Below are 24466 nucleotides of genomic sequence, written 5' to 3' on the forward strand. Positions count from 1 at the left end.
ACTCTCAGGCGAAAAAACCTCAGGGGCCTAAGCACTTAGCACGCTCCCTTGCTCACTAAGTCGGTGCTGCACCGAGCAATAAATACATGAGAATCTGTGAATTTTCTGTATTTAATTTCTTGATCTAATGATACACAGTCCCTGGGCTGTCATCACATAACCTTCACAACAGCTCTGCCTATCAGTGTGCTGATCACACCACAAGAAGAGAGGCGGGGAGTGCGTGCGGGCGTGTGTGTGTGTGTGTGTGTGTGTGTGTGTATTTCTCCCAGGGCTGATGTCATTGAAAACAAAAAGACTTCTTTTTCAAACACTCTTTCTCCAAAGATACATCTCTAGAAACATGCCACGGGTTATTGGCCACTTCATCTGCTGAAGGACATCTTGGTTGTTCCATGTTCCAGCAATTCCAAATGAAAGCGGCTGTAAACATTCGTGCGCAGGTTCCGGTGTGGGCATGCAGCCCGTGTACATGCGCACACAGCAACTGCACTGTTAGCTTAGGAGCTCAAGGAAGACCGTGATTTTTGTTCTTTGCTTCACTCTATTCTTCCTTATTGATGTATAGGCTCAGCACCCCTTTGGAAAAAAATCAGACTGTTCCTGATTGGCATTCCTGAGGCTATATCCCACATTCTGTATTTGTTCTGGGGGTTCCCCACACAACACACACCCTCAGCCCTCCCACTCTCTCTTCATGGTTTGATTGTCTGATTGTCAACCTTTTTGTTGGACAAACGAGATGTTTATTGTTTTAAAATTGGACCTGCTGTCTTCATTTGTACTGCTTGGCTAAATGTGGAGTCTGTCCAGTTTGAGTTCCTTTATTAAGATTCACCCATCAATTACTATTAATGCTTGGAAAACATTTTAACACATTAATTCTGCATAGTCCCTGTAAGGCATTAAAATATAGGTTTTTAAGGTTATTATTTGGCCTTATAAACCATGAAGTAAGATTTGACTGGCAGTTTGGTTTTATTAGACTTTGTAATACATTGGTAACCAGGAAGGCTGTTTTTGGTATTCCTTCTTTTTGAAAACGGTGCCTACTCCATATGGAAGGATATTAAACAATGATCTTGTAGCTCTGGCTAGCTACATCCTCCCCGTCACAGAAAACAGGACAGAAGGAAAAGCATGAACTCGAGAAGAGCTTAGCCTGGAAAAAGTACTGACAAAGTTCAAATGCCTTTGACTCCAACACACCTCAGTACTCCACAGCCTTGCCCCTCTGCCCTGAAAACCCCCCATGCGATCTCCTACGGGCACAGTGAGGGTCTCTCATGGGATATATCAGCTGGGGCTGTTGCATCCTCTGCACATGCTTTGCTTCATACTTTTTCCTTTTTAAACAACTTTACTGTTCTACTTTCAGTACCACAAAATCCACCCAGTCAGTGAATTTTAGTGAATGTACCGTGATGCCACCATGGCCACAGGGAAATGCTACAACAAATCCACCTCACCTTCTGCTCTTCTGCAGCCAATCCCCACTCCTGGCCCTTAATGCAGGCAAGAGAGGATCTATCTGCTCTCTGTTCCTATAGTTTTTGTATTTTCTAAAATTTTTATGTAAATAAATACATAATATTTTGTGTCAGCGTAACGTTTCTGAGGTTCATCCATTTTGTTGCCTATATCAGTACTTCTTTTTATTGCTGCATAGTATACCATGGTATGGATGCACCACATTTTGTTTATCCACTTACCACCTAAGAGATGTTTGGGTTATTTACAGTCTCAAGCTATTATCAATAATGCTGCCATGAACATTTGAATATAAGTTTTTGTGTGGACATACATTTTCGTTTTTATTTAGGTAGATACCTGGGAGCAAAATTACTGGGTTTTATTGTATATGTACATTTTAATCTCAGAAACTGCCAGTTTTCCAGAGGGGCTGTATCACTGTATCATATTACATTTCTACCAGCCTTATGAGAGGTTTTCAGTTTCCTCAAAGCCCTGACAACAGTTGGTATTGTAAGTCTTTCAACATAGTAGACATCCTTGCCCTGGCCAGCTGGTTCAGTTGGTTGGGGTGTCGTCCGTGCACCAAAAAGTTTGTAGGTTCAATCCCTGGTCGGGGTGCATACAGAGGAACTGATTGATGTTTCTCTCTCACATTGATGTTTTTCTCTCTCTGAAATCAATTTTTTAAAAAATCCTTGGGTGAAGATTAAAAAGCATTGAAAACATTAGTCACTCTAGTGGATGTCATAAGTACTTCATTGTGGTTTTGCTTTGTATTTTCCTTATGACTAATGATGTGACATCTTTCCATACATTGATTTGCCATTTGCGTATCTTCTTTGGCAAATGTCTATCCAACTCTTCTACTTAATTTTTTTGTCCTTTTATTACTGCCTTAAGAGTTCTTGAGTTCTAAGAGTTCATAATATTCTCTGGATACAAATTGTGTATCAACGATATGTTTTTCAAATATTTTTCTCCTAGTCATTGACTTGCCTTTTAACTTTTTTAGTTGAATCTTTTGAAAAGATCGTTTAAAGTTTTGATGAAATCTAATTTATCAATTTTTTCTAGAATACTTTTATAACATAAAAGTACTATGTCATACTTTTGGTAACTTTTTTTCCATATTTTCTTCTAGAAGTTTGTAGTTTTAGGCCTGTGAACCATTTCAAGTTAATTTTTGTGCATAGTATGAAAATACTATGCACAAAAATAGATTTTTAAAAATACAGATATGCCAATGTTAGTGTAAGTCACACAGTTTTGCAAAAGAACAAAATTGGGTTCTTCTTTTGCAAAATTGCTCTGTTTAGTCTTGGTTTCAGGTTGGTGCTTGTCTTTGTAGACCAAGTTTTATTGACATAGCCATCCTGTTCATCAGTGACATTGGTAAAGATGAATGGTTGCAACAGAGGCTGTGTGGACCGCAAAGACTAAAACAATGACTATCTTGCTGTTTACAGGGAAAGTTTGCTGGCTCCTGGTCTAAGTCCTTTGCATTAACATATACGTTTGGGAATTAGCTTGTCAATTTGTACAAAACAAGCTGGTTAAGACTTGGGTAGGGGTTGGGATGAATCTATAAATCAATTTGAGGAAAATTGCCATTTTAATAATATGAAGTCTTCCAATCTGTGAACAGGTACAGCCCTTCATTTATTTAGATCTATTTCAATTTGTCTCAGTAATGTTTTATACATTTCAATGAACATGTCTCTCACATTTTTGTTAAAATATTTCCAAATATTTTATTTTTTGGTACAATTGCAATGAAGTTGTTTTCTTTTTTTAATATTTTTTTTATTTTTTAACTTTTTTTATTGATTATGCCATTACATTTGCTCTATTCCCCCCTCCATTCCCCTCCACCCTGCATACCCCTCCCCCACCATTTCCCCCTTTAGTTCATGAACACGTGTCTCAAATTCTTTAGATTCTGTATTTCCCCTACTATTCTTACCCTCCCCCCTATCTATTTTCTATCTACTGTCTATGCTACTTATTTTCCATACCTTCTCCCCCCTTCCCCTCCTCCCACTCCCCTGTTGCTAACCCTCCATGTGATCTTCATTTCTATGGTTCTGCTCCTGATCTAGCTGTCCTCTTAGTTTGCTTTTGTTTTAGGTGTGGTTGTTACTAACTGTGAGTTTGCTGTCCTTTCACTGTTCATCTTTTTTATCTTCTTTTTCTTAGGTAAGTCCCTTTAACATTTCATATAATAAGGGCTTGGTGATGATGAACTCCTTGAATTTGGTCTTATCTGAGAAGCACTTTATCTGTCCTTCCATTCTAAATGAAAGTTTTGCTGGGTAGAGCAATCTTGGTTGTAGATCTTTGGTTTTCATGACTTGGAATACCTCTTTCCAGCCCCTTCTTGCCTGTAAGGTCTCTTTTGAGAAATCAGCTGACAGTCTGATGGGAACTCCTTTGTAGGTGACTGTCCCCTTAGCTCTTGCTGCCTCTAGGATTCTCTCCTTCATTTTAATCTTGGCTAATGTAATTATGATGTGCCTTGGTGTGTTCCTTCTTGGGTCCAACTTCTTTGGGACTCTCTGAGCTTCCTGGATTTCTCGGAAGTCTATTTCCTTTGCCAGATTGGGGAAGTTCTCCTTTATTATTTGTTCAAATAAGTTTTCCACTGGTGGCTGTGCCTTTCCCCCTTCTGGTACCCCTATAATTCGGATGTTGGAACGTTTAAAGATGTCCTGGAGGTTCCTAAGCTTCTCCTCATTTTTCTGAATTCTTATTTCTTCATTCCTTTCTGTTTGATCATTTTTTTCTTCCTTCTGGTCCACTCCCTTGATTTGAGTCCCAATTTTCTTTCCATTACTATTGGTATCCTTTGTATCACCATTCATTTCAATTAGTTTAGCTTCCATATGTTTCTCTAATTTGTGACTAAAATCAACCAGTTCTGTAAGGATCCTGATAACCAGTGTTTTGAACTGTGCATCTGAAAGACTGGCTATTTCTTCATCACTTAGGTCTATCGGTTCTGGGGCTCTGAGTTGTCCTAGAGCCATTTTTGGTCTATTCGTGCTGTTAAGTGAGCGGAGCGAAGCCTTAGTTGTTTACCAGGACGGGGAGACCCAGGTCGCTGGTTTGTGACGCTGTGTGTGGGGGCGTGGTCAGAGAGGGAGCAATGGCGGTCCTCTCCGCTAGCCCAGCGCATCCAGTCACTCCACACGCCTGGGGCTTGTTTATCCGATCGGAATTGTGCAAGCCTGCTGCCCCGCGCCGGCTTCCCTTCTCACTGGTTTCTCCGCACGTAAATGCGCAAGACCGACTGACCCACCGCGCCTCTTCCCTGTGCGCTCCGGCAGCCAGCTCGCTCGCGATCAGCGCCCTCGGTTGCCTGCGCGCACCGCGCACCACGCACCGCCCCGGGAATTTTTTCTTGCTAACCTGCTCCGCTGCTGGCCTCGCTCCTCGTACCGATCCAGCTGAGTATCTAGTTGTCCTTTGGACTCCCTATTGTCGATTTTCCGTGTGGCTTGGTTGTGACTGCTGTTAAAAATAGTTGTTCTTAGATTTGGTTGTGCACAGAGGCGAGGTGGTTCCTCCACCTACGTCTCCATCTTGGCGGAAGTGAAGTTGTTTTTTTTTTATTTATTTTTTATTTTTTTTAAATTTATTTTTTAAAATTGATTATGCTGTTACAGTTGTTCTATTCCCCCCTTCATTCCCCTCCACCCTGCCCCCCCATCCCCACCATTACCCCCCTTTAGTTTATGTCCATGTGTCCCAAGCCTTTAGGTTCTATATTTCCCATGCTATTCTTGCCCCCCCATCTATTTTCTATCTACTGTCTATGCTACTTATTTTCTGTACCTTCTCCCCCCATCTCCTCCTCCCACTCCCCTGTTGCTAACCCTCCTTGAGATCTTCATTTCTATGTTTCCACTCCTGATCTAGCTGTTCTTTTAGTTTGCTTTCGTTTTAGGTGTGGTTGTTAATAACTGTGAGCTTGCTGTTCTTTCACTGTTCATGTTTCTTTAACTTCTTTTTCTTAGATAAGTCCCTTTAACATTTCATATAATAAGGGCTTGGTGATGATGAACTCCTTGAATTTGATCTTATCTGAGAAGCACTTTATCTGTCCTTCCATTCTAAATGAAAGTTTTGCTGGGTAGAGCAATCTTGGTTGTAGATCTTTAGATTTCATGACTTGGAATATCTCTTTCCAGCCCCTTCTTGCTTGTAAGGTCTCTTTTGAGAAATCAGCTGACAGTCTGATGGGGACTCCTTTGTAGGTGATTGTCCCCTTAGCTCTTGCTGCTTCTAGGATTCTCTCCTTCATTTTAATTTTGGCTAATGTAATTATGATATGCCTTGGTGTGTTTCTTCTTGAGTCCAACTTTTTTGGGACTCTCTGAGCTTCCTGGATTTCTTGGAAGTCTATTTCCTTTGCCAGATTGGGGAAATTTTCTTTTATTATTTGTTCAAATAATTTTTCCACTGGTGGTTGTGTCTTTCCCCCTTCTGGTACCCCTATAATTCGGATATTGGAGCGTTTAAAGATGTCCTGGAGGTTCCTAAGACTCTCCTCATTTCTCTGAATTCTTGCTCCTTGACTCTTTTCTGTTTGGCCATTATTTGCTTCCTTCTGGGCCACTTCATTGATTTGAGTCCCAGTTTCCTTTTCATCTCTATGGGTTTTCTGTGGAATTCCATTCATTTCCCTTAGTTTAGCCTCCATATGTTTCTCTAATTTGTGGCTATAATCAACCAGATCTGTTAGGAACCTGATGACCAGTGTTTTAAACTGTGCATCTGAGAGTTTTGCTATTTCTTCATCGCTTAGATTTATCTCTGGGGCTCTGAGGTCTTCCTGCGACATTTTTGGTCTGTTCTGGCCCTTTAAATGTGAGAAGCGGCGCCTTGGACTCCCAGGTCGCTGGGTTGTGACGCTGTATGTGGGGGCGTGGTCAGAGCGGGGATATGGCGGCGCCCTCTACTGCCGCAAGCCACGGGTACCGCCGGCCCGGTCCAAGCGCCCACTCCCTCGCCTGTCCGCTCGCCCACAGATAGGCAGCCGCAGTCAACACGCAGCACCGCCTCCCCACTGTCTCCCCAGCAGTCGCTCACCCGGTGGGTTGCTCGGTCGCTCACTAGGTCCAATCCTGGGTTTGGAACCCGTGCATCTGGATTCGCGCGTCTGGATTCCGCGCCTGGGTCCGTCCGACCAGAGTCCTGTGCAACCCCTCACGAGACGCCGGTTTCGCCCCTTACCGGTCGGGCTGAAGAATTTGTTGTTACCGGACTTCCGAAAAGTTCAATTTTCCGTGTTCTGGTTGTGTTTTCTGATGCTCATATTTAGTTGTCCCTAAACTTGGTTGTGTGAGAAGGCACGGCACATCCACCTATACCTCCATCTTGGCAGAAGTCGAAGTTGTTTTCTTAATTTTATTTTCAGATCATTCATCACTGCTACATAAAAATACAATTGATTTCTATTTTTATTTTTTACTTTTATTATTTTTAAAGATTTTATTTGTTTATCTTTAGAGAGGAAGGGAAGGAGAGAGGGAGAGAAACATCAATGTACAGTTGCCTTTCGTGCGTCCCCTGCTGGGAACTGGCCTGCAGGGAACCAGCCTGCAACCCAGGCATGTGCCCTGACTGGGAATCGAACAGTGATTGTCTGGTTCACAGGCCCGTGCTCAATCCACTGAGCTACACCAGCCAGGACTACAATTGATTTTTATATCGATCTTGTATACTGTGGCCTTCTTACTCACATTATTTTTAGTATTTTTTTTCATGTAAGATCATGTCACTTAAAATAAATACGATTTTTGTTCTTCCTTTCCAATCTGTACATCTTTTTTTCCTTTCCTTGTGGCTTTGGCCAAGTATCTCCAGTAAAACGCTAAATAATAGTAAAGGAGACATCCTTATGTTGCTCCCAGTCCAGGGGGAAAGCATTCAATTAAGTAGAACATTACAGGTTTCGTGCGCGTGCCCTTTATCAGGTTGAGGAAATTCCTTATCTTTAGTTTCCGGAGTTTTATCATGAATGGGTGTTAGATTTTGTCAAATGTCTTTTCTGTGTTATTGACACGATCATATGGCTTCCCCCTTTATTTAATTAACATAATTTATTGCAATGATTCTCAACTGGGGATGTTACTCCATGAGAGACCTTTGGTAACAGCTGGAGACATTTCTGATTGTCACACTGGTGGTGTGGAAGAGGGTGCTAACTTGTCGGCAGTACGTCTTGTAACGAGCAACCAAGAATATCAAGCCCAGTGTGTCAATAGTGGTGGGGCTGAGAAACCCCTAGTATTACCTTGATTGATTTTTAAAAACAGTTTATTTATTTATCTTTAGAGGGGAAGGGAAGGAGGGAGAGAAATATCAATGTATGGTTGCCTCTTGTGTGTCCTCTGCTGGGAACTGGCCTGCAACCCAGGCATGTGCCCTGACGGGGAATTGAACCACGATCCTTTGGCTCACAGGTCTGCACTTAATCCACTGAGCTACACCAGCCAGGTACCTTTATCGATTTTTGAATGTTAAACCAAACTTGCATTCCTGGGGTAAACACCACTAGGTTACGTTGTGCAATCCTTTTTTGGATGTTACTAGATTTTATTTGTTAGTATTTTGTTAAAAATTATTTTTATCTTTATTAGGGATGTCTGAAATTTTCTTGTCAATAATAATACTTATAGAATGAGTATGGAAGTGTTCTTTTCTGAAAGACTTTTTATAGGTTTTGTATTATTTCTTGGAGTTGAAAGAATTTTCACCAGTAAAACTATCTGGGCTAATGCTCTTCTGTGTGGGAAGATTTTGAGTTACAAGTTCAATTTTGTTACTTGCTTTAAACTTTATCTTTCCTTTTGGGACAGTTTTGGTAAGAATTTGTTCATTTCATAAACATTTCAAAATTTGTTGGCATAATGTGTTTGTAATATTCTTTTACAAATTCTTTTAATTTCTGTAGGTTATCCAGTGATGACCCCTATTCCAGTCCAGATTTTAATAATTTACACACCTTCTTAACAAATTTTCTATCTTAATGACATTTCAATTTTGTCAATCTTTTCTTTCAAGTACTGGCTTCAGGGATTTTGCTCCATTGTTTTCTTATCTTTTGCACTATTTCAATTCTATGCTTGATCTCCTCTCTTCTGTTTACCTTAAGTTGGATTTACTTCTTTCTCGATTTTAAAGAAAGCTTAGATGACTGATTTTTAGATTGTTCTTCCAATCTGATGTCTAAAGCTATAAATTTCCTTCTAACCATAGCTTTGCTGGATCCAATGGCTTTTCATATAGTTTCCACTTTTATATTGTTCAAAATATTTTTTAATTCTTAATTTTTTGACCCATAGCATATTTACAAATGTGTTTTCAGGTATTTGAGAATTTTCCAGATTTCTGTTGATTTCTAATCCCACTGTACTCAGAGAACATACTTGGGATGACTTGAATCCTTTCCCACTTATCAACACTTGTTTCTGGAACAGGCTGGGGTCTATCTTGGAAATATTTCATGTGTACATAAAAAGATGTTTATTCTGCTGTTGGTAGGTGGATGATTTCAACTTTTCAACTAGGTAAATGTGGTAGAACAGTGTTCAAGTCTTCTGTATTCCTATTTATGATTTTCATGTTCTATCAAATGTTCACAGGTGGGTATTGAAGTCACAGATTTTAACGGCAGATTTGCCTATTTCTTTTTGCAGTTCTATCAGGGATCCTTGTGAATTGGAACTTCATCATTATCAAGTGACCATCTCAGATAATATTGTGTTGAAATCTTTGACAAGTCACTCCCAATTTAATTAAGATGGCATATATTATCCCATGTATTAGTTTTCTATTGCTGCATAACAAATTACCCCCAAACTTACTCTAAACAACACTCATCATTTCAGTTTCTATGATACTAAGAAATCTGAGCATAGCTTAGCTGTTCCCTTAGCTGTGCATGGTCTCTCATAGGCTGCAATCAAGGTGTTGGCTGGGCTCGTCATCTGAACGCCCAAATGGGGAAGGATTCATTTCCAATCACACCTAGTTGCTGGCAGGATTAAGTTCCTGGCAGGTTGTTATTCTAAGGACATGGGTTCTTCACTGGTTTGGTAGGGGGATGGACTCAGGTCTTTGCTACTTGGACCTCTCCAACACGGCAACTTGCTTCATCAGGCATGCAAGCAAAGGTGGCAACAGAGTCTACCAACAAGACAGAAGTCACAATATTTTAACCTAATCAGATAATCCCATCACCTTGGCTGTATTCTATTGGGCAGAAGCAAGTCACTAAGTCCAGTCTGTGCACAAAGGCATGAATATGCCAGAAAGCAGGAATCCTTGGGGACTGTGTATCCACCTCCTAATTGACTTTATTGTGGTTCTTCTGAGAATGTCAGTTTTTCTGTTCTTTTGCCTCTATGAAGTTGGGAGGTTCCTTAATTCTGAGTTTTTTTCCTAATTGTTTTCATCTGCTGGCACAATCCGTTTTCCAGCACTGGGAAGGACTATTTTGCTTCTTGTATTTCTTGTCATTTTAGTTAAGGTATTGGTAGGGAAGAAAAACTGAGGTGCAGAAGTAACACTGGGTGAAGCTGGAAGAGTCACCATGGAACAGGGGGTGTATATACCCTCTTGTTATATGAGCCAAGTGAAAAGCCCCTCGACAATTCTGATTACTTTCAAACTTTTGGAGAGGGCACAGCAAGCAGATGAGTGAAAGTTTTGGGAATACAGGCCTCTTGAAGCAAAATTCTGCTAATTACAACTGCTCTGGGCAGTAAGCTAGACAGACAGCTGAGAGGAATACAACACATTCAGGGAGACTAACCTTTGTGCTGTTTACTCTGTGAAGGCTGATTCTAGACCTCTCCACTTCACGTTCCCAGCATGTTCCTTAGACACTATGCTCACACAAATTCCAGCTTTAGGATTTTGAAATTTAAGTCACCACATTGTAAAGATGCATTCCCTTATCAATAGACAATAGTTTGCTTTAAATCTGATCACTTGCAGATATCTCAATCCAAAACTAACTTCTGGTCTTCACTGTTTTTAAGTATACAAGACTTCTGAGAGAAAAGGAAGGCAAATAAGGCCTCATGGTTTTTTAAGATACAAAACGCAAGCATCTAGATCATTCCTTTTGAAGTTTTACTCCTAGACTCTACTGTTAGTGCTGCAGAGCGGTCCACTAAGGCAGTTAAAGTTATGATAAAGATTTAAGTTGGTAGGGTTACATGTGGCCTAGTTTTCCTAAGAGGAAGCTGCTTATATATTCCCACAAATGCTGTCAGAAAATGAGGTAGTTTCTTGTAGACATTTTATAACGTAGGATGGTTCCTCAAACTTCATTCTTGGATTTTTTCTATATTCACCTATTGATACCTTCTTACAATTATCTACACTAGATGTCTAAAATAAAGAAAAAACTAATATACAATTGTTTCTTTTTCTTACATTTCCTGTGATCAGAATGTGTTCATCATTCATTTTGGGGAAGCACAAAGAGAAAGATCCTGCTTTGAGTTTTAAGTCTGATTATTCTCTTTGAGGAGACCCTGGTGATAAGATCCCAGTGTTCAGTGATTGGCAGTTATCAACATTTATGGGTAACATACCCTTTTGATAGCAGGAAGAACATTAAAATATAACATATTTAATAACTAAACAAATATCTGCAACATTTTTAATATTCTTATAAATCCTTACATATTTTTGTTACCTACACCTATTCGTACTAAGACAAAGTTTTATATTCTTTCATCTTTATTTTACATTATAGTTTACTCACTTAATTGTAGGATTCAGAAAAAGGTTTGATCATAACTTACCTTTAAGCTCCATCCATAATACACTGGGATTAGAGAAAAATATTTTTTCACTAATATCACCAGATGTATCAACAGTGTGATTTATTTTTAGTTATGTAATAAAAAAATACTTGGGTGTAGATTTTTCAAAAACAAAATTTAACCTTGAATTAATAAGTGGTCACTAAAAGATTTCTAGGTTTTGCTTTTTTATAAAAATTCAATACTTAGTATTTCACAGTGAAGAGGTCTTAAATTCCGCATACAACATGAAATTATATAAAAATAGAAGACATAGACATCTTTAACTCTTTAATCCTTTGATTAAGCAGCAAGCATATCACTCTTCCAGGCCAAACACTGCTTAAAGAAAAAAGAAAATTAATGACGTGCAAAATATTTACAAAATATGCGAAGCACACAATCGAGACATCTCACTATATACATGTGTCATTACTACTGCAGCTAAGATTTTCCTACTGTGTGCTCTAGTGTATGTAAGTCAAATTACAGCACATCCCTCAGATACAGCACCTTGTCCCGCGACCAGGACAGATTTTAAATGAATCACAACATACGTAACAGCTGGACAGATGCTGGTGCTGACCAACTTGACTAACATATGCCACATACTGTATCCTGAAGGCCTACTGACAAGAGACAAGACGATAAAAGCGGTTATAGTGTGCACATACGCAAGACAACCGAAGCACTTAAAAAAAAAAAGGCTTTAGATATTTTCTTTACTTTGTCCCCCATGACTCTCAAAAGTAAAAATAAGTATAAATTCTTGAATATTAAGTATTTGAAGTCAGATTTTATCTGGTTACAATCCAGGGGCAGGAACTATTTAAGGTGATCCTATGAGAATGGGATACATCCTGAAAAAAGTTTTAGATTGTGCCAGAATTTAATGTTCTTAATGAAAAGAAGTGTCAAAATTAAAACTAATCTGTGGATTTAAGTTTATAGCTCTTTAAGGCTTTAGAGCTAATGGTAGGGACTATTTTCCCAATAATTTGGGAATATATGACCTCTCAAAATGTAAATTAGGCCATCAGATGTTTTGTGAAGTGGTCCTATGTGTGATAAGAATGTGAATGTGCAAACATTTAGCCTTAAGTTCCACTAGTATAGCAATCTGAGTGATCTGTCCCTTTGCACAAGTCATGATTCCATTATGAAATCACTGTATCAAAAATATTAGTTAACACATTGTTGAAATACAATCACTTGTAAAATATTCTTTGTAGGTGCTTAATGATTATGTGTTGAATTAAGACTTGAAATTTTTTTGTTTCTTTATAAAAAGGGATCTCAGCATTTTAAGTTAACAGCACAGTTGTGACAATATACTGATACATCTTTAGATAACACAGAACAAATTCTTAAATTTATTTTATAAAATAATGTTGATGATTTTACCCTAAACCAAACTTAGCCATATAGGTTGGCTGCAAGAAATACACAAATGTACCCAAATAGTACAACAGATTATTCAAGAAATCATCATTTCTATTTAATGCAGACCATAATAAGGGCAATTTTAAGTTCAGAGCCTAAACACAAAAAGGGTATTGTAATAAATGCTTCCATTACCACTATCTCCACATAACTGACAAAATATAATTCTCTTCTAAAGTCCCCAGATGTAGGTAACTACTAGTTAAAAAGCAGACAGCATTTAGAAACATTAAAAAAAATCAAAATTAACTTCATTTTCAAGGAACTTAAAGACACTGTACTGTAACAAATTAAGTCCTCATTCATATGGAAAATTATTATTCTGATCCTCTTATTACTGAGAGGTGATGGGTCAATGACCTTTAAGCAAGGACTTTGCACTAGGACCCTAAGCTCTATTTTAAATGGTTAGTAGGTTCAGTACATTCTTTGTGGTATCATACAATTGCTTTGCAATTGATTAAATTGCTTTCTTTGAAAGGAATATATTAACATTCCTTTAGAAAAAAAAGCAAGATTTCTTTTTGAAAAAAGGGATATGCAGCTATAATTTCTTAAATATGCATTAAATGAACATATGCCAAAATCTGAAATGCAGGCTATTTATTCTTGCACTCCTAACATAGGAAAATGTTAAAATTAAATTAGGGAAAAAAGAAAAAATGTCAAACATCCTTAACTTAAGACACTTAAGGAGTTTCCACAATTCCTAAGTCAATATTCCTCTACTAAGAGCCTTGACTGTGAAGAGGCAAGAATATAAAGAAATCTCAATAAATACAGTAAAAACAAAAGAACCCTTGGTATATAGAACATTTTCTTTTTCTCCCTCCTTTTATGAGATCATGTTGCTGAACATATATTCTAGGAAGGAGGCTAATTGTAGACTCTTTCTTGCGTTAACACCTCAATTGCATGAACTAAAGAATCTTAGACACCACCCACTATGCTAGCCCACTGCCACAGGACTAGTTCGAAGCCTCAGTATCTAAGAAGGATTAGTCTTTCCTCTTTTGCATCGTCAGATGAGCACTGGTATAATGGTGGGGGTGAAAAGTTACTGCAGCTCTGTCCAATTTAATTTTAGTGCAGTGAGGACTGTGAATCTGTCTGAATTCCGATAAGTGATGGAGGCTGCTGACCACCAACCGTGGACAACACTGGTCTTGGATTTAGACGGGGTGGCATAGAATTAGCAGGGCGAATGAGAGGTGGTGGAGGCTGATTTAAAGTTGGCCGGGGCTGGATGAACCGAGCCTGCTGCTGGAGTGGAGGAGGCTGCCGGTGAAGAGCAGGGGCAGCAGGCAGTGTTGGACGAAGAAGTGGTGGAGGCTGGTTCAGAGTGGCAATGGGGGCTGTTGGTGTTGGAGTGGATGATGGGGCAGGAGGTGATGGACCCAGAGTCCGAGGAGCCTGTGGGGTCTGTGCCTAGAGGTGAGGAAACAAAAATACATGTATGAGACTGATAGTTCCTAATGAGCTTTATACAATATAGTTTGGGCTGTCACAGGAAAAACAAAACAAAACAAAACAAAAACAAAACACCGGTATTTTTGGAAGCACAAGCTTCTTTTATTTTAAACAAAACAAAACAAAAAAACAAAAAAGCAACGAAGCTACCAAACAGGCATCTTTATTAGTAAACAGCTTTACACTGGAAATAGAAATAAGACTATGAAAGAACAATACACTCTCCATTCTTCCAGGATCAGAACTTAGCATGTCATAATGACTTAAGAGTCACGGGAGATGCACCGCTGAGTAAGTGTATTGTCAACCTTTCATGCTCATTTAGCTAGTCCTCTGACAAGTTAACCTTACAGAACACCACACAGAATGGTGATTCCTCGTCTCATATTAGCTCAAATTCCATACACAAACACACCTCCTCTTCTTCATCAGTGCTCTTCCCTGATGGCACATTAGAAGCACTTTTTGTCTCCTCCCCTAAAGTAGAAGCATCACCATTAGAAGCCTGGGTTCCTTGTTCTGCTTCCCACTCCTGCAATACCTCCTCTAAGTTAAACCGACGCCTGTAGTTTACAAAGAAGTTCTTCACTTGGCCAACAGTCTTGTTGCCAATTACATCTGCAATAGCTTGAAAATCTTTACCATATTTGCGGACACCTGGAAGGCAAAGTAAATAATACACCTGGTGAAGGATCAATAAGGATTGCTGTGTGTACTATACATCATGCACACACAAAAGATACCAGCAATGAAAATCCTTTCTGACAAACTCTGCTCATTTCTCAGTTCTGAGCTAGAGGCTAAGATATCAGGGTCCCAGATGAAAACACTCAATTATGTCATTTCATCGAGCCAGCTACTTGCCTTCAACTGAACAATCGGAAACTTACCATTTTTTACATACTCAGTTATTTTCTCCAATCCTCTCTTGAACTCTCAAATACAGTCCATTTATTGTAAAGCATTGAATTCTTTGTTCCATCCTCAATTCCACATTCATTTATTTCCCTAGTAGCCAGTCACCTAAATTTGAGCAACACCGTTTGTAAACAAAACAGGATGGGAAGAGCCATCTCTTTTATCCCCTCAATGGACTGAGTGAGTAGTCTTAGGGTTCCCCCATTAAAAAAAAAATTTTGGTCTTAATACCAATTTCAGTATGATTACTTGCTATCTCACCAAGGTACCAAAAAGTAGAAATGAGGTAAGAATGAAAGAGAATTATCAAAATCTGATGAACAAAAAAAGGGAGCAATTTCACAGTTAAATTGTAACTCATCGTGTGTGAGTTTCAGACTGTGCATAAAGAGGCCTGGCTACGCTCTGTAGAATGAAGTTACAGTGTGACTACTCACAGAGCACTTGCGCTCCTCATCACTACCTTTAAGGACAGTACATTCAGTTGTTTGAGAACCTAACTTTGAATTATGCAAATTTTATGACAACGAATATTTGATTTATGAACTTGAGACTGTCAATTATGCTACAGAATTTTAAAATGACTTTATATAATCAGATGGCTAATCATTCACTCTTAAGGGAATTCTAGAAGAAGTTCGCGTATACAATCGCAGATGAGAGAATAATATAAGAATATTTTAAGACCCCAGCAGAAATGCTAGATTTGGTATTACCCAATTATCTTAAACCACCATCATGATATAACATAATTTTTGTTTTTAAACTCTGCCCTTATTTGATTATCTAATAGAACTTGGGAATAAGTATTTCTTGCTACATTCAACTAGCCAGGCTTGACTTAGAGGATTTGGCAGGGGGACGAGGGTGTAGTCTGACATTATTAAGCTATAACCACATCCCATTTTTAATGTAGAGTTTACATATATGTATGTAAACTACGCTCCTCTACTTCATTCTCAAAGGAACAGGACATATGCATGACAACATATTAATAATATATAAACACTGTTATAATATTTTAGCAATGTAAATTCATTTATATTAAAATCCATGAGCTAGTTTCCAGTTTTAGCTTCATACTGAGTATAAATTCTAATGGTGACTAGGTTCTACTGAGGGTTTATTTGGCAATAAAAATTCAAGGTTATTTAATATTAGGAATTACTGCCACATATTTAAGTACTTCTCTACTACAGGTACTTTGGAAAACAGCAACTCATTTTAGATCACTGCCTAGAAAAATAACTATGGATTAGAAATCAAATGCAGTGTTCCATCAGTACCCTAATTTTCATAAAAGATATTTAACTTACATTCTAGAAGTGACCAAACTTACTGAATACATGAGTTTAGAAATGAAAACCTTATATAAACCTGGTATTAGATCTTCTGTATTCCCAGCAAGAAATCTTAAGACTAACTCTGACCCCATGTCTGAAGATATTACAACCCTAAGAATACCATTTGCTTATTAGCAGAATATATGCCAAAACCTACCAATAACTTGTTTCCACATAGGTTCCTTTATATAGCTGTCCTTACTTCTTCCGACTCTATTCTTTTTCATCTTCCACTTTATTTTCTCTTGCTCATTGGACTTTACCTTCTCACGATACTGCTGCATTTCCGGAATACAGATTACCAAACCAAAGTTATTTTCTACAGGAGCTTTAGTTTTCCTAGACACTTTGGATGTCAAGAACTTTTTCCAAGTCACCTTGGTATGTTTATTATTAACTGATGAATGATGGGCTTACATTAACTACTTTGCAAAAAGTTAAGGCTCAGACCACACTGCAGACTTCTGCAGTCTAGAACAAATGGGCTCAGACAGTAATGCTGCTCAGTCTGCAGGACGCCTGGGCAGAGTCTGGGCATGAGCCAGAGTTCCCTGGCAGTCTTCCCTGAACAGCAGCAGCCTCATCTGTTTGTCCTAGTGTGTTGCAGCGAATTTCCTCATTTCCTGTTTGCTACAATGTGAAATGCTGGCTGGGAAGTATGGTCCTAGGGAATACAGAGCAGCACCAGCACTGGTGCGATGCTGAGTACAGAGGAAGTGCTCAGGAACTATGATGGACTTTTCTTCCCTGTAAGGCTTCATTCTATTTTTCTAACCCAAACCACAAGAGTCACATATAGCTAGCTGACTTCTTTATCACCTTCGCACTCCCAATAGCATTGCTCAACAGCATGTTTTGGTTATATAAGGTGGAACTCTTAAGCTCTACAGTCTACACAATGGCTGAGAACTAGGCACACTCTAGTAAAACACCAATTAAAGAGTTCATGGAACTGCTGCTGTTGATAAATCCCCAGCTAGACTTCTGGAGGACAACCTAGCAGGGATACCAACACTGAGCAACTAACTTTAGTAGCAACATATGGCATCAGAGCTCCTTTAATTCTAATTTGTACCTGGAGGAAGGATGGTCCTCCAGGACCTTCCTCTTTTTCCAGCTTATAATAAAGAAGGCCACCTGACTGCTTTATTGGCAAGGAAATGAAATACAGTGATTAAGTCTTCCTCTATCTCTGAAGATGTAAGAAGCTTAGGTCCATTTGAACCACGATTTAAATTAAACTTCTCACTTTTAGGGCCAGAGGCAAGTTTTCAAAAGTTAGTGGAATAAAACTTTAAAGAATCCTGGAAGAGGTAAATTATAAATTGCACAGGAAGATTAAAAAAAAAATTGTTTTCTGCCAGATTTCTGAATTTCATTTGAAAGTTAAAATGAAACAATTTGGCTCCCTATCTGGCAGATGATACCTTATAATCTTTAATACATACTTTAAAAGTTTTTCTGGGAATTTCACATAAAAAGAAAACTCATTAGGGTACTGTATTATCACTGCACTTTATGAAAGCCCACATGTTCCAATCAGTATTCTATATACTATCCAACATACACTGATATTTTTTTGAGCTTTGGCTAGAAGACAGCAACTTCAGTAGCACATGTAATACGGTGTTGCCCGCCTCTGGACATGGAATTATAGACTTTTTTTCTTATATAGAAAGGATAACATGAACTGTTTTTGGTATATTTAAAAAGTTATTTTTAAAACTTGATTTTGGACTACAAAGAAAAAAGAGCTAAAACATTTGCAGTGCAAGCTGCTTCTGTGGTAGTGAAATTTTGGAAGTTATCTTTTCCTCCCTTTTATAGCAAAATAAACGTGTGGTTGCCTCTCATGAGTCTCCTAACTGTGGACCTGGCCTGCAACCCAGGCATGTGTTCTGACTGGGAATCGAACCAGCGACCCTTTGCTTCATAGGCCCATGCTCAATCCACTGAGCTACACCAGCCAGGGCTATAGCAAAATTTCTTAAATTGAGTAAGTACTTCATACAATTAGAAAATATTAATTAAAAAAATAATATTTTGAAATAAAAACACAATTAACATCTAGAAATTCCAAGGGTGTGGTTCTTTCCTATCACTAAGAGATTAATTTTTAAACTCAAACTAATGAAAACATTACTTTCTATGTCCTATAAATCTCTTCAAAAATTTGTATTAAAGAAGGTAAAAAAGATATCAATAGCAATGGGGCAGTGATTGGTCCAGTTAGGCCAGTGCTAAAAGTCCAAATAACATATTCTCTTTCCAATGTCTAGCCTTTCTCTTCTGAGTCTCACGTTCCCATCTTGCTTAGCTGTAAGTTAAAGTCCATCATAAAAATGCTCAGAGTTTTGAAGCGTTATCTGAAGCAAATGCATCAGAGGGCTGACAACTGTACTTTTAAACCTCCATTCTTATGGTATCCTTTAGAGCAGGAGAAACTCTAGAGCACACGATTGGCTGCCTCTCAGATGGGAAGATAGGAATCTCCTGTCTCCACTTCCTGTTGATCACTCATGTACTGGGTTACAAGCCTTATGTCTTAACCAACTGCCAAATCTCTTTTCCTCTCCTTTAGGAACCATTCCAACTTTTTTTAAGTATACGACTGAATGGGAAAGAAGACTAGTTTTAGCTTTGCAACTTCATTTCTTCTGCAATAAAATGAATGAACTACAGGAAGAGAAGGTAACATTTAACTATCAGTACTAAGTCCTTTAAACATAGTTCTGTCACTTCTTGTTTTATATTGGGAAGGCTGACAATACAAAAAAAATTAACTGAAAATTAAAATTGACATCTTGATAAAAATGAAAACTTTTTGTTGTTAATTCTAAAACAGCTCAAGTATTTTAGCTGGGGAGCAAATTTGTTTTTAGCATTAATGACTACAAAATAAATAAATGTACATTTATTTATTTATGTACATTTAAATAAATGTACACTTATGAGAGATCTAAAATAAAAATGGCAAGTACTGTATGCTGTATTCATGCTTCTGCCTATGTGATGTTAATGAGCAAATGTTTTATACTCTCATTTAAATGTTATTTTTAAACACAGCTAACAATTGTTTTGTTTTACATGAAAAGAACCCACCTAGAATCTAATCCCTTTCTTAATTCCTGCTAAATAAGAAATGTTTCTCATGTGAAAATCAAGATTGATTTTAGAATAATTTCTAAAAGCACTACAGATTAGAAAAAATATTTAGATAACATAAACTATGAATGGGGATATTTCACCATTAACACAAATATGTGAAGACTCTTACTGGTTTCACTGTTAACTAATTTGTTAATAATAGGAAATTTAGATACTAAAGGCTGGAAGAGATTATAGAAGTTGTAGAAATAGCATGTTTTTTTTTAAGTGAGTGAGGAAGAGAAGGAGAAAGGGAAAGAAACATTGACTGGCTGTCTTTTGTAGGTACCCCAAACTGGGACTAAACCTACAACCTGGGCATGTGCCCTGACTAGGAATAGAACCCATGACCTTTTGGCTTGCAGGACAACGCCCAACCAACCAAGCCATTCTGACCAGGGCTAGGAAAGCATTGTTGGCAAGTATTTTAAGAGGATTAAATTATCAGCATCTACAAAATTCCACCTGGGGGACTCTTGAAGAAAGTTATTGAAGTTATAACATAGCTAGAACTAAAACTGACATAATAAAATGACAGATTACACAAAGATAAATAAGACGTTCCTATCTGGTTTGAAGATGACTTTTCCTCCTCCTAAATAAGGGAGAAGAGGAGGAGAATGATTTATTAATTTAAATATTATAATAATATTCACTTAAATATTTATTATTTAAATCATTAGTATTTAGTCAAGTGGGAAATATATATTTAGTCTCTAGGATATTATCTTAATATATTGATTTGGCTTTAAAAGAGTTATAACAAACGTTTATTTAGTAGTAGAGTTACAAAATCTCACTAGTGACACAAGAGTCAATTTTTCTCTCTTCAGGTCACTATAACAGTCAACTATGAGCAAGATAAAATTAAGTATTTAGCAAATGAGTGTCCAATCAGAATATATATGTAAAATGTCTTAAATATAAAGTGCTATATAAATTAGAACATGTTACTATCAAAACATAAATGATTTATTGCTTTGTAAAACTAAAATGACCATAAGAATAACATCATATAAAGGTTTATTATAAAGATTAAAAAGAAAAATAAAAGACAAAAAACAATAGCGTGCTAAGACATATATTTCTTGATAGCCAACCATACATGTTAAAATAAAAACTGCAATTATGTGCCTTCACCACACTGAGACTCAGGTACAGATGACATTACTATATAATAATATTATTTATTTATAAGACACACTTCTGAGCATTACCTAAATGTGTGTGCACATGAGCAAAAATGGCACTTCGTAATTCTTCAAATAACTCTTTTGGACACAAATAGCTTTATATTGTTTAATTCAATGTAACAATAATAGTGACAAAAAGCCCAACAACAACAACAAAATTAAAAAGTAAAATTCCACTAATAAGTAAAATAAATAAAAACAAAGACATTAACACATTAAGTAGTTTTTAAATCCCCAAAACACATGTTTCTGTATAAACTGCTGCATTAGCGCAATTTATTTAGCGTTATTTTTAAGACATGAATAAAAATACTATATCTCAGTAGAGAGGAAGTGCATGATAGCTATAAGTGCTCCACTCTTAATATTTATAAGCTCAGATAATGTCCACATATGCAGCTCACACTATATATGTAAATCTTGAGATTGTCCCTTCCCTGGAATGCAGCTTCGCCTAATGTACAACCCAGCCATAAGATTCAATGGACTCTCTATCACTTCAGGGAGTGCTGTTAAGAACAGCAGCAAATCCTGAGTGCTGTACAGAAAAATACTAGTCCAGAATTTCCTAGGCGATTCTCTTCAGAAAATCCTTTCACTGGGATATTTCTTACACTAGAGTACAGAATTAATATACTAACCTGTAAGCAACTGAACACTGGAAACCAGGGTTAAATTCTATAGGCTACAGACTGCGATGGAGGGAAACACAGGCTTTATGTCAATAAAAGCAATGCCTACTCAAAAAACTATGTTACAGCTATAAGTCATAGTTCTAAAAGAATCCGAAGCCATTAAAAATACTAATTTTCTTATCAAAAATTTAAGTCAACAGTTTGTAATTTTAAAACAGCTATTACTAATTAAACTTTTTTCCAACTCATTCAGAGACTTAGCTCTACAACTATGTATGTGCTTGATGCATATCCAGTACCCTGTGCCCACAGGATCAAGTATTAGTATTTATGAATTGACTGTGCTGTGCTTTAGAGGCTGAAGAGAAGGCTGACATCATCCTGTGGGCACTATCCTGTGACATTTTCAAATCACCCTGGCTAGGTAATTCTTGTTCACTCAGATCCAAACTGCAGAGCCATCTATTATTTAATCTTTAATTACATTATTCTCACATCCGAGAGGTACTTGCAGAGCATTTTTGAGTTAAGTATGTTCTGTCTGAATACTTGGAAATATTCTTGAAGGCGTACTATACGTCTTACTGGGGCCCAGTTCTCTTACAGTAGTTAATCCAGATGAAAGAGCTACCAGTGCTTAACAAAAGAGGGCTCAGCCAGGAAAGCGCAAATCATAGACCAAATTTAAAATTACTCTATCAGTCCTGCACATAGTTTACCTTGAAGGGAGAAAAATAACTACAACATTGAATGAAAATATACAATTTGCCCTTCTTTAAGTAATTCAAGCATGAGAAAATCCAAGTTTATAATGCTTCTAATTTGCCTGAAAGTATTTCTCAAACAAAGTATGTTCTGCCATGTAATTCAACAAAGCATTCTCATAAATGGTGCATTAATACTATATGTATATTTTTAGATATCTCTTTTAAGTCTCTCTTTTGTAATATCTATATAAAGTCAGGTTTCTAAGCATTCAGTGGCACATTCCTTAAGTTATAATACACTGAAAGTTAAGCACACCATAATATTTTCAATACCTGACATTCATCAAATAAGCGAAACACTATTATATAGAGAAACGAGAAACACATACTAGTTTCTTCAAGCTTTTACTGTGAGCTATCAATGACTGATAAGGTAAGAATGAACCCCACTGAACGAGTACCAAAGCAGAGGCAGAGAGACCATATAACTTGTGCAAGCTTGTCATCACCATCACTTAATTTAGTTCTGAGAATGAGTTAATGTGCTGTTCAGGACTCAAAATGCACACAGGCTCGGTATCTCAAATTCACAAGTAGAAAACAGAACTCTTGGTCATGAGGACTTTGTGGTGAACACAAGAGCCCTTTCCCGATCCATTTCTAAAGGCAGGGAAGAACTATAGTAGCCGCCTTTCATGACAAGTTAAATAATTATTAACAACAAGAACTGCTTATCTTTAATATACCTTGCACTGCTAGAAGCTGCTCCTCTGTGGTCCAACGGGCATTAATTTTCTGATTTGACTACAAAATTAAACAGAAGTTTCCTAATGAGGATATGAAGACAGACATATTTCCAAAGTGCTTATTTTTTTAACTTTTCACCAAATCACAAACATGAGATTACTAAAACTCTGATTTCGAAGATTCAATTTTTATAAGGATTAAATAATATATTAGTTACCTTTTGCTCCCACAAAAAATAATGAAAGAGAAATGCACCAATTTGGGAGAATGAACAACATTCACAGATCAGGTTAAAACTGAAAAAATCTATTAATCATCCATTTTCCAACTACAGTGCTCCTGTCACCCATTGTGAGGTTAGCTTGAGCCCCGTTTTAAACATTTATGAGGCTTTATTTTCTTTAGAATATATGACTCTGACTCTTTCTAAAATCTCTTCACATTATATACCTATCTTTACCCTACCAAAAATAGTGCTGTATAAATTAACACAGAACTGTATATCAGATCTAAGCCCTAAAATATTTCTTTAAATCTATGAAGCAGAAAGTTACCCACTACAAGAATATTTCTCCCTCAAAGCCTCCCATATTCCTCTCAATATTTTTGTTTCAAAAAAATCCTGAGTTAGGATTTTTATTATGGCAATATTATAATATTAAATACCTGATCAAATTACATTAGTGTATACCCGCTGATGAGTAATCAAGGACCTTTGGCAGTAAATGAAGAAACAGAAATAAGTACACCAGCCGACAGAGGTTTGCAACAGAAACTGCCCAGACGAAGTGGCCTCATGTGATACTTGGACATGCTGGGCAGGACAGAAAGAAAGGCATCCTTTGAGAAGGGGTGTTTAGTAGGTCTTATTTTACTAATTCAAAATTTTAAAACATTATTAGAGAAGAAAAAGGTAAGACAGGACTTCGAGTAAGGGAAGGAAAATCTTAAAACAGCACCAATTTCCAGCTGGTGAGACTAAAACAGGATAGCAAGGCAGGCTAGGCAAAGATGGTGGATAATGTTCCAGGTTAGGGTATTGGTGACGAGGTAAAGGAACAGAGTAAAAAGGTAAAAGAGAAAGAGAAGGAAGCAGTAATAAGGGAAAGGTGAAATAAGGCTAAAAAAGTGAAAATAAGTAAATAAAAAGATGATACAGGAAAAACTAGAAAATTTAAACATATGTTCCCCAAAAGAGTTAGAGAGAACAGAGTAGGAGCTAATATTTGAGTTAACACCTGGGTAGTGTGATTATTACCTTCGCTGTGAAAGGCACAATAGACAGAAGGAAGTCCCTGGTACCCAGGATAATTGGAACTAGAACATATTTAAAACAGGCCCAGGTATTTCAAAGTAAATGGTTAAAGAAATAAAGGGTTGATTGTAATTTAATGTAAAATGTGACACTAAAACTTAAGAAAATTAGTTTGTTAAAAAAATAGTAATGACTTCATTTATATGTTTCATTTTATATTTTTGGCATTATCTTCTGTGATTATACAATGGTATATAACATTTCCCAGCTTTGAAATTATAACACGAGCATTGGATGGGTCATCTTTG

At 37.3% G+C, this 24466-nt stretch overlaps 1 protein-coding gene across 5 annotated transcripts in view; it reads right to left on the reverse strand.

Moving 5' to 3' along the window:
- Positions 1-11578: 11578 nt before the first annotated feature.
- The window catches only part of RCOR3 (REST corepressor 3), a 53200-nt gene continuing 40312 nt past the window's right edge, over positions 11579-24466 (reverse strand). For 3 of the 5 annotated variants that reach the window (XM_037136954.2, XM_037136955.2, XM_037136958.2), the window contains 3 exons: positions 22903-22960; positions 14629-14870; positions 11579-14171 (listed from right to left, as the gene is read on the reverse strand). In XM_037136954.2, the coding sequence (XP_036992849.2) occupies positions 13827-14171; positions 14629-14870; positions 22903-22960 (645 nt within the window). In that variant the 3' untranslated portion in view covers positions 11579-13826. The remainder of the gene's footprint in view (positions 14172-14628; positions 14871-22902; positions 22961-24466) is intronic. The other 2 variants (XM_037136957.2, XM_037136956.2) reach the window with 2 other exon arrangements.

The sequence above is a fragment of the Artibeus jamaicensis genome, unplaced genomic scaffold (genome assembly GCF_021234435.1).
Source record: "Artibeus jamaicensis isolate MK-2021 breed Jamaican fruit bat unplaced genomic scaffold, CSHL_Jam_final contig_2170, whole genome shotgun sequence".
Lineage (NCBI taxonomy): Eukaryota > Metazoa > Chordata > Mammalia > Chiroptera > Phyllostomidae > Artibeus > Artibeus jamaicensis.